At 42.5% G+C, this 11,054-nt stretch overlaps 1 protein-coding gene across 2 annotated transcripts in view; it reads left to right on the forward strand.

Annotated features, from left to right (window-relative positions):
- The window catches only part of LOC109301888 (aldehyde oxidase-like), a 74,919-nt gene that overhangs the window by 26,865 nt on the left and 37,000 nt on the right, over positions 1-11,054 (forward strand). The window contains exons 10-15 of one of the 2 annotated variants that reach the window (XM_019523188.1): positions 995-1,087; positions 3,475-3,626; positions 3,821-3,914; positions 6,107-6,219; positions 7,378-7,562; positions 7,906-8,068. In XM_019523188.1, coding sequence (XP_019378733.1) covers positions 995-1,087; positions 3,475-3,626; positions 3,821-3,914; positions 6,107-6,219; positions 7,378-7,562; positions 7,906-8,068 — 800 coding nt within the window. The remainder of the gene's footprint in view (positions 1-994; positions 1,088-3,474; positions 3,627-3,820; positions 3,915-6,106; positions 6,220-7,377; positions 7,563-7,905; positions 8,069-11,054) is intronic. The other variant, XM_019523189.1, reaches the window with a different exon arrangement.

The raw sequence follows: 11,054 nt of genomic DNA on the forward strand, positions 1-11,054 counted from the left end.
ATTGAGGCCCCTGCAGGTGAGGGGGGGGGTGAATGGAGCCCTGGGGCTGGGGCGGGTTGTGGAATGCTTGAAGCCCAAGCGGTTCATCCATACAATGGAGGGCAGGGCTTCTACCACTGTGTGCACCCCTGGGCAGACACAGGGAGCATGTGCCCCCTGGATCTGTGTGCAGGGTGGATGTGGCTGCTGCTGCAGACTCCACTCAGACTGCTGCCAGTGCCCTGGAAATGGCGTGATGCCACATGCCTCCTGTGTGCTGGCTGCACTGCCTGTCTGGCAGTGGAGGCATGTGGTGTCACACAGCTGCCAGGGCACCAGCAGTGGGATGCGAAGCACAGCCTGCAGTAGCAGCTGCCTCTGCCCTGCACACAGATTGGGGGGGATACATGCCCCCTGTGCCTGCCCTGGTTGTATGCGTGGAGGCGGGAGCCCCCCCATGCCCCTGGACAAGTGGCCTGGGCTCCAAGTGTCCCATGACCCGCCCCAGTCCCAAGACCCCATTCACCCCAGCCCCGGCTGCACTCCCTCCCTCACTGCAGAGGCCTTGATCTTCCCCCCTGCCCCTTTTCCACAACAGACCTACCTGCTGGGCATACTCAGGCCCCCCAGATCATATTTGCTTCCTCTGCCTGTGGTTACTGTTAACTGTTTGTATTAGTCTGTGTGCCAGTTGGCACTATAAATCAATAATTATTTTCGTAATTATATTGTAATAATAATTATAAGTATTTATAGTATGTTATGCATTTCATAATTATTTCTAAGTAATTCTCAGTAACAATTAATTATGAAGTATGTAAAATAAAATACAATTTTCTTTCCATAACCAATTTCAACAGTCTGTCATAGATTCCAACATATAATGGAGAGAAAAATCAATAAGGAGGTTTTCTTTTTAATTATGATAAGTGTCTACATTATGGATTTAAAGTTGCTGCTCTGTAAATGAGCTGTTTTTGTTTCTCAAATTCTTCCAAATTCTTCTATCGTACAGGACCTGAAACAAAATGCAACGGGTTATTTCATCCAGTTATCATCTCTCCTATTAGAGTTTTGGAACTGAACTTCCTGAATTTCACAAGTAATGGTGAGTTTGTTGTTTTCCTTTATTTTTAAAACATAAAATCAGCACTGAGTAATTTTACCTCCTGAAGACATGAAGGCACAAGACATAAACTTTTACTATTTTGCTAATATTTAAAAGAGGCCAAGAAAAAGGGCAACCTGCCTGGGATTTATCCTTGTTAGAAAATAATTTGTTTTTGTTCCTTAGGAGCAAGTGAATTTGTTTAGTTGTAGCTTGTAGGGTGCATGATTTGATTGCATCTTGTAGTTTGCAGTCTTCTGGGGGACCTTGTGTTGTGAGTAGTATAATGGGCTTTGCCTCAGTGCCCACTAGGGGCCAACATATGCCCATTCTCCTACTCCATCTCCCTCCTATTGGGCTGCCTCCTCTCTCATCTGCTATGCCTTGATGTCAAAAGTTAATACATTTAGGAGGCTCTCTTCAAATATCCAGAGTTTGGCTTTTGGTGTCTTGCTTTGCCCTGCTCATCATTAAGCTACCAAATGGCTCATCCTCCTATCCCAACAGGAACAGGGCTCTCTCACTCCTGTCTGGAGAGCTAGGTGTTCTGCTGCCTGCAATTTGCAGGGTGCATCCTGCAGTCCTTTTAACTGGGCTCCTTGCAGCCTGCATTTGCTTTTCCACTCCATTTTTCCTCCAAATAACAGAGGGAAAGGATCTTTAGTTACAGTAGGATAAAGGTCCTGCTGCTGTGATTTGAAAGATCTCTTGCCTTAAATCACAGAGGGCAGATATGTAGTTGCCTAGGTTAAACAGTACAGCAAGGTGAACCAGGCAAAAAAGCTTAAAAGACAAGGCAAAGGAGCCCAGTGATAAGAGGCCAGAGAACAGAAAACAGTGGAATATGTGGCAGGGGAGGTGCCTGATGTTTTTCTTTAGAGGATGGGACTAGCAAATGATATCTGCTCATGAGATAACAATGAATGTAACTCAAAGAATGAGGAATACAACACAGATGTCTGGATGCAGAAGCTGAAGGATGTATGTATCCCTGAGTGGACATTCAGTAGAAGTCAGTTATATCTGAAGTGTCACCTTAGAGGAGAAAGGAAGCTAAAGGGATGACTTGAGATCTGCAGGTACTTGCCAGACTGAAGGACCTAGACAAGAGACCTGTGATATAGACACATGGAAGCACATAACCATAAGGTCCACCCCACCTCCAAAAGGATATAATAGAGATAGAAAAGATTCAGGGAAGGGCACCAAGGATGATGACAGGTATGGAGAGGCTCCCATACAAGGAAAGATTAAGTAGACTAGGACTTCTTAATATCTCTCATAATACTAAAACCATGTTAACATATTTTAACATAAAATAAAATTATGAGGTAACAAGGTTAAAACAGAAAAAAATTATGAGGTACCAGGCATGGCTCATGAATGCTGCGATGCTAGGGAGGATGGAGCATCCCACAGGAGCAGTGGGGGAGGGGGACCCTGCATGCTTGGCAGCAAACCGGAAGTACTTCTGGTCCACTTCTGGGTCTGCTGGGGAGACCCCTGTCTCCCCCCCGCCACCAGCTCAGCGATCAGCCATGGGGCGACCCTGGGTGCCCCCCCACATCCAGGAGGCGCCAGTCACCAAGCTGGGGGGCGTAGGGGGCCCTAGCTGCGCTCCCTGGTGGACCCAGAAGTGGACCGGAAATGCTTCTGGTCAACTTCCAGGTTTGCTGCCAAGCACGCTGGGGAGTCCCCCACACTCCTGTGGGATGCTTCAGCACTGCAGCATTCATGAGCCGCCTGCTACCTAGAGGCATGTAGAAAAAACATTTAAAGCTGTGTCTATGTCCGAATTGCCTAATCTTTCCAAATCTCTCCGAATCAATTCGGGGGGTTCAGATTCAATTCAGAGAGATTAAAGGGTCTCCTGGTTCAATTCAGATTCTGAGATTCGGCCTCCGAAATCAAGCCAAATCTCCACCAAATTGAATCAGGGACTGAAGCTTCGCGTGGCCCTAGTGTATCCCCCAGAAAAAGGTTATGGGGTGGCAAACAAGCAAAGAACAGCTAATCCCACAAGGGAGGAAGAGACAATGAAAATAGGCAAGAACAGGAGCTCCAGAAAGAATGAGAAGCCTAAATCTTTGATTTATCATGTCTGGAAAAGATATCTGTATAAGGCATGGGGTGAAATGGACAAGAATCTGATAGGAATATAGGACAGCTCACCTATGAATGTGGCATAAATATTACACTCATTTTAGTATTTTCTTTTTTTCCCCTATAAACTGAGGTATATCAAAGTCTGGGGGGGGGAAGAATCATGTTTAATGTTTACCACATTTTCATGAAGTTTGACAGCAGATAACATAATTTTATAATTACAATTGTGAAGTCCTGCCTAGCATTGCTCACAATTTATTGTTTAAACAACTTTGTTTTAGGGCTTACTCTAGGAGCTGCCTGCAGCCTGTCACTTGTGAAAGACACCCTGACCAGCACTGTCTCAGAAATCCCAGAGGAGAAGACAAAGGTTTTTTGTGTTCTTTTACAGCAATTAAAAACTATGGGAGGACAACAGATCAGGAATATTGCTGTATGTAGTTTACTATTACAGTAATAACTAGATGGCTAGGAAAAACACATTTTTCCTGTCTGTGCATGAACCTCTTATGACTTTTGAACTGACAAATTTCACTAAACTGATAAACCTATTGAATATTCATATTTTAGTTTTTACTAGTTATTTATTGTGAACAAAGTATGAAAATAAGCTCCTTCTCTTTTCAGTCCTTAGGTGGAAACATTATAAAACAACATACAACCTCAGATTTGAATCCCATTCTAGCAGTAAGCAACTCCATTCTCAATCTGGCCTCATTAGGTATGTTGTATATGTGCAAGTACTAACTCTGAAGCAAAACAGTAAATAATAAAATGAATTCTATGATCAGGGCATTCATATAGTATGTGAAGCATCTGGCTTCAGAGGCAATAGGGAAGCCTCCGGAGTGTGATGTGTCTGTAACCTAAGCCCCCAAAATGTAACCCGGGCGGTACTCCAAGAGGTACCCCCTCTCCAATTGAAGGGATCAAAGCAGGTGCACAAGCACTGTGGGAGGTGTAGGGACTCTCCTCCCCCTATAGAGCAGAGCCAGACCTCCAATGGGGACTTAACCATATACCTTTTAGTACTGAGAACACAGCAGGCATAAATCAGAGGGTATAGTGGACACTACAATGCCCCAAGGGGGCAGGATTCAACAAAGGTTAGATGCTTACAATCACTGACAAAAAAAAACAGGGTTAACAAAATATAAAACTCAAACAGCAGAACAAACAATATGGGTTGGTGAAATATAAAAAAAAGGCACAAAATGCAAAATGTCAAATGACAAAGAAACATAGGGCCTTGGTACCTGGAGGGGGAGAAAGGGGGGAAAACACAATGGCCCCTTTCCACTGCAAGAAGATTTGCTTCTTGTTATCTTACTCACCCCAAGTCACTTCAGCTGGGACTTAAACCCAGATCTCCTATGTGGTAGGCAGGAACACCGCTACACAGCCACCACTGGAGGCACTGCTCTCCAGCCTGCTAGGGGTCTTGACCTTCCCAGAGCCTGGCCTCACGTCAAGCTGCCTGGCCCCTGATTGGAGGAGCTGGAAGCAGAGCGGGAACCTCTCAGGTCGCTGCTCAGATCCTTGCTGGAGCGGGGGAGCCTCTCCTGCCGGCTGCGTGCCGTGCTGCTGAGGGCCCCACTGCTGCCTGCAAGTCCTGCTCTTTCAGGCTTTTCTGGAGCAACTGCTCCTGCCCCGCTGGCCCAGCTCTTGCCAGCTCTTTGAATCTCCTTCATTGTGGTCCCTCACTGGTCTCTCCTGAGTCAGCCGCGCTGCCCCTTTTATCCCCCTCCAGGTGATCCAAGGGACCAATCAGGGGACACAGGGTGGGGGGGAGGGTGAGTCTCTGGGGCTGATTGGTGTGGAAAGGGAATCCCAAGTCCTCCAATCATCTTTTACCCCTTCAAAACCCCTGGGCCAAATCATCACCAGATTGGTGAGGAAAGGGAATCCCAAGTCCTCCAATCATCTTTTGCCTTTTCAAAACCCCTGGGCCAGGTCACTGCCAGCTTGCCCATCACATGTCAAAGAGATGCCCTATGTATTGAAGACAATGAGGACTCGTAGTAGAGATGATATCTTTATTAAACCCACAAGATTTTTGCAAAAAAAAATTATTTAATTGCTATGTATTAAAGTTCACTATGTACAGTACAGAGAGAAGGAAATAGCTTTATATGTACCTAAACAACAGAAAGACTGCAAATGCTATAACTCAAGCCTGCTTAGCTGTCTCAAGCCTTCTGGAAAACTCAGTTCACCTCTTTTAGCCCATTATGCTACATCAGAACAGCACAGCTGAAATTACTCCATGAGAAGTAACTGTGCTCTGTATCACAGTTGAAGTTTGCATGGAGGTTATATGGCTATCAGCCATCTGACTACCTGTCTTTTGGGAGCTGATGTTTAAGGTGTGGTAGACAGGAAAAGTGTTATCAGCCTCATCAGTTCTAGAGTTTGGAACACTTACCACACCTATTCTAAATGTTGAGTTGACATTCGTATTATGTTTTCTATTGGTGGGGTAAGATGATCCTTGATTGTCCAGTAGGGAGAAGAGCCTTGCATTTTCTGTTTCTCAAGATGGCTTAAGTCCCTCCTTGCTGTCTTGCTACTGAGTAGGTTTTTTTCTTTGCTGAGCTGAGGTAAGATGTATAACATTCCCCTTAAAGAAAATTGTTTCTTGATTTGTATTGGGACACAGCAGATATGGTAATTACCTGTTGCAGGTCACAGGAGGCAGCATTACTATTCTGGCAATAAATAGGATGATATTAGTTGTTTGATATGTAGGCACTATAGTTTACGTTATTTTTTCTAAGATTATTAATCTAATGCCTCAAAGATATAATTTAGGAACTGGTCAAAGGTAACTTCTGTCTCCAAATCTATTTCCTTAATAAGGAGTTTGTGGACCACTGTACGCTGCACCATGAATGAGCATGTTACTTTCTCCAGCAGGTGGAACACGACAGATTTCTTTAAATGAACATTTTTCAAGTGGATTTGGAAAAGCCATTCTTAAACCAGAAGAAATTTTAGTCTCTATTAGCATCCCTTACTCAAAGACAGTAAGAGCTTGTTTTGCCTCTTGTTTCATTTGATGGTGCTGAGTGAACAAATATGAAATAAAAAGGAAAATTGTTTGCTTTTTAGGTTTAATGAGCTAAAGTTTCTAAATGCTGGAAGACTGCAAAACTAATTGGCTAGCATTCTTACTCCAAGAAAAGGGAGAGCTGGTTTTGTAACAAATTTATTAGTGCTAAGGAATCCTTGAGGACCCACCAAGAAAATAAGGGATACCTTCTTCTGTGTTTTCTGATGGTCATGTTGGCACTAGTGGTTCTTTCTTTCACTTTGTGATCAAGGGTAGAATATGCCCTTAAATTTGTTAGTTTCTCATTTTAGGATTAGAATGCCTTTATAGTAATCTCTCATAAGATTTTTAAAAGTCAGTGTTTTTGTAAATGGTTTCTGGCAAATATTTAAATGCAAGAAGAAGATAAAATGTATATAATCATTCTTGTAAAAACACTATTTAATGAAGCATTTGGAAAATATTTATTGTGCTTTATATCTCAAAATACATCAGTGTACATCCTCAGCCTCCATAATTCTCATGAAATGTCAGTTCTTATGAAATATCTAACTGGTCCTGGACAGATGCTGCTTATGGTACGTGTCCTGGACCAGCCAGAGCGGGTACTGGATCCAGCATGTGGTGTACCCGTAAACCCCAACTCCAACCCACATGCCAGATCTAGTGCCTGCTCTAGCTGATGCAAGATCTATGGCATCCGCTTCAGCTGCATGTGGCAGTCCCAGACTAGCCATAGTAGGTACCATGAGTGCTGGATCCAATGTGTTGCGGGGAGGTGGTACCAGACTGGCCCTTGCAGATACCACATGCAATGCAGGTGCTGGAGCAGGCAGTATGTGCAATGTGTGTTCTGGGCCCTGTGCATGGGACCAGTCCAGCACGTGCCACATGTGGCATGTGGGTCATCTCAAGACCTAGGGCCAGCACTGAGGACTGCATGATGTGGTTCCATGGGCTAGATGAGGCCTGATATTTCGACACCCCTGTGATAAATGATCTGATAAGATATAATTTATGTATAATATTCCAATTATTTTGTTGTTTTTTAAATAGATCTGAAAAGGCTAGATTTCAGAAATGTTTCATGTAATTGACCTTTGTGAGTCAAAGTTCCATTTTATTTTCTCAGGGTGAATTTGTCTCTGCATTCCGCCAGGCTCAGAGGCGGGAAAATGCTCTGTCTATTGTTAATGCTGGAATGCGACTCATCTTAGATCCAGGCACAGACATTATTACAGACTTCGGCATTTTTTATGGAAATGTTGCCTCTACCACTGTCTGTGCAAAGAAATCCTGCCAAGCACTTATAGGAAGGTACTGTATAAATTATTGTATATAAATAAGTGTTTATGCAACTGTACACAAAGGCTTTTACCTTGAAGATGAAACACAACATTATGCTGAATAAACAGATGCACATTCAACATACATTGTAAAAAGTTAAAAAAAAGTTTGAGAACCTTTATAGTTTCATTTCATTAAACTGTTCTCATAAATATCCCTCCTGCAATTCACTGCACCCTGGCCATCTCTCAAAAAGTGAGTTAAAAATAAAACAGAACCCTCATTACAGGCACATTTCTGAATTAAGAAAGCAGCGATGATAATGTAATCTAAATTCAACACCATTTTACAACAAACTGTTTTCCTATGCCAGATGTTGGAATGAACAGATGTTGGAAGAAGCCTGCAAACTACTTCTTGAAGAAGTTTCTATTCCAGGCTCTGCTCCAGGTGGAAAGGTGGAATACAAAAGAACTCTGATTGTCAGCTTTTTTTTCAAATTTTACCTAGAAGTGTTACAAGGATTAAAACTGATGGTAACTTTCTAAAACTATATCTGTTACTGTTTAGTTTAATGTACAAGTAGAGTATATTTCTGCTGTGAGGCAAAAAACATTTATTAACCCTGTTCTATGGTTTTTTAAACATGTTATAGCCACTGTAGGATTCGCATACACCAGAGATAGTATTTTTAATAACAATGTCAGTCAGAGCCATCATTCATCCTGCAACTTCATATTTCCATGAGAGTAGAAAGTAAAAAGCAAATATGATCTTCCCTAGGTTCCTTTGAAACTCATTGCCAGTAGTAGCCAAAGTCTCCAAAAAACCAAGGGTGATGGGAGAGTTGTAGGATCTACACTGAACCTTGTTTATTATATAGAAAGTGACTGCTCATTCTTTTAACATATTTCAGTGTGCCCCATTGTAAATGATCAGCAAACAGCATCCCCCCAGGATAGTGGGAATGAGGAGTTTCAGCCACATCAGTTGAATAATGATTAGAGTGGTATTCTCATTTGACTTCTGTTGGTTACTCCATGTTACTGCATTAAAGACCTATTACATTGCTTGGCATGAATCTAAAGCAGGCAAAAGAAGTTGCTTGAGTTCTTACAGAATGAGTCTTTATATTCAGTGGAAGAGGTACTTTGACTTAACTGGTAAGGCAAAGAGCTTCATTGCCTGATCCACTTGGAAACTATGAAATGATAGCTTGGTATTTTGAAGGCCCTCTTCTAGCCAGAGAGAGATGGGGTGATGATCTAAATAGTCTAGTATATTGCTGTATCCAGCACTCTGCTTTATTACATGATCTGTGCATAATGTCCTTCTCTCCTGAAGCTGAATGTGATTTCAGAAAAAAGAAGGCTAGTTTGACAGCTTGGTTCAGATACATTCAGAAGAATTCTGGATAGTTCTCAGCAGTGCTTTGTTCCTATGGAGTATTCTGTTGGAAGGTTCAGCCACAAGTGCTTGAAGTTCATTTTTTTCTTCTAGCTGAGAGGATGGCCACTAGGAAGACTGTTTTCATAATGAGGTGATGAAAGCATGGAAGGAGCATTCTGAGAAAATCTCCAAGGGAGACACTGAGAGTCTGCAAAAGATTACATAGAGATCTTATGCATGAAAGGGTTTTCTGATTGATTAATAAGCTGCTTTACAGTCAAGTGAGAAAAATGACAGGCAGAAAAATGAATGTAGTACAGATGAGCAGAAATATACCTGCTATCTTGAAATGGTGTAAGTAGCCAAGTGTTGATGGCATTGAACCCTAGCCAAAATCTAAGCCCTTTTGACACTCTCATAGCAAGAACCTCATTTTTATCAGGGTTTCCTGGACCTAGCAGGAACAATCTGGCTGTGGTGCTCAACTAGCCAATAGCCACACATTAAGGTGCAATGATTTTTTTGTCCGGCCACAATGTGACATCAAGTCCAGGCATTTTGAAAGCTAGAGCAGAGACTGAATGAACATTTAGGACAGGTTTGTCAGAACTACCTCAACAATTGCAGGGCTACCAAAATGATTATAGCTTTTTTTCTTTAGGAAATGACTTGGGGTCAGATAAATTGGTAGAAGCTGTTATTCCACTGAAGGAGGAAGACAGCCAGCAGTGACCCTAGACTCAGATGCTCTTGTCAAAAAAATCCTGACATTTTGTGAGGTGCTTTGTTGCAAATTAAATTATTCACTTTCTTTTTCAGTTAAGTATGTACACTAGTTTTATCTTACTGGGTTTGGCTGGAATTGGCTAAGACGAGAAGTATTCTTTGAACCCTGAAACGTTTAATAACAAAATGCTAAGTTAGAATTCTAAAGTGCTATAATTCTAACTTAGCACTGGTAAAATCAAAGAATAAGAAATCACAAAAGCAATATATCACCTTAACAAAGCACAGTTAATCAGGCAGATAAAACAGTGATAAGATTGGATTCCAGCAGAGTGCCAGTAAGCACTTCAAGTCAGTCCCCGATCTCAAAATAACACACTGCTTTACACCATTTTACTCCTGTTACTAAAGCTACTTGGCCCATCATGTTTTGTTTATCAATATATATCAAATACGCATCACTACTAAAACAAAAAATCCATTAACCTGGAGCAAAAACATGTTATATCTAAAAAGCCTCAGCTGTGAGAAGGGCTGTTCCATTTCATTTTGTGTGCTTCTTTGGTTTTGTTTTTCAAGAATATCTCTAGCAGTTCTGAACTCAGGGTGGAAACAGACATCACATTTCATCACCTTTATGTTGCCATAACAATTTTTATGGCACTACAAAGGCTAAGCAAATGGATTTCCATACCCCTTGTTGCAACACAAATGCCCCAAATTTGTGGATGTGGCAAAAGTGGTATTAATTTATGCTGCTACTTAGCAATGGTTGTCTAGTTGCTATGTGGTAGGAGAACCCTGGCAGCCCAAAGCTGCCCACACTCTCCAGGCCCTGGGCAGGTGCTCCAAGGGCTTGAACAACCTGGTCCTCTACACCTCAGGAATTCCCACTCAGGACAGGGCCCCTCAAGCATCTCCCTGGCTTTCCCCACTTACAGAGATGCAGCTCTGAGATTTCTGGGGGTGTCTCTGTAAGTGGGGAAACCCTGGCTTTCCTGCTTTACAGAGATGCACCCTAGGCTTAGGGAATCATCTTTGCAACTGAGAAGCTCCAGCTTTCCCCACTTCCCTGAGATTTTTTGGGGCATATTTCTGTAAGAAGGGTGTAACAGGGACACTGACCAGAGCCCTGTTACTTGGGCAAGATGGATTGACCCAACGACGAACCCAGCCAAGTAGGGGAAATTAAACACCTAAGGCAAGCTTAGGTGATTAGCCCGCCAAAACCAACATAAAAAAGCGGTGAGGTGTGAAAAAATGGCAAAAGCTTATACTAAACATCCTGAACATGAAAAGAGCATAGAATATACCACTTGCTACTGCCAGTGGAAGGAATTACAGAAGTCACTGTCAGGTACACATGGAGTGGACAGTGAGGTTTGAAAACAAGTATTAACAGAAGCA

The sequence above is a fragment of the Gavialis gangeticus genome, unplaced genomic scaffold (genome assembly GCF_001723915.1).
Source record: "Gavialis gangeticus isolate Ggan-Ray unplaced genomic scaffold, GavGan_comp1, whole genome shotgun sequence".
NCBI classification, from domain to species: domain Eukaryota; kingdom Metazoa; phylum Chordata; order Crocodylia; family Gavialidae; genus Gavialis; species Gavialis gangeticus.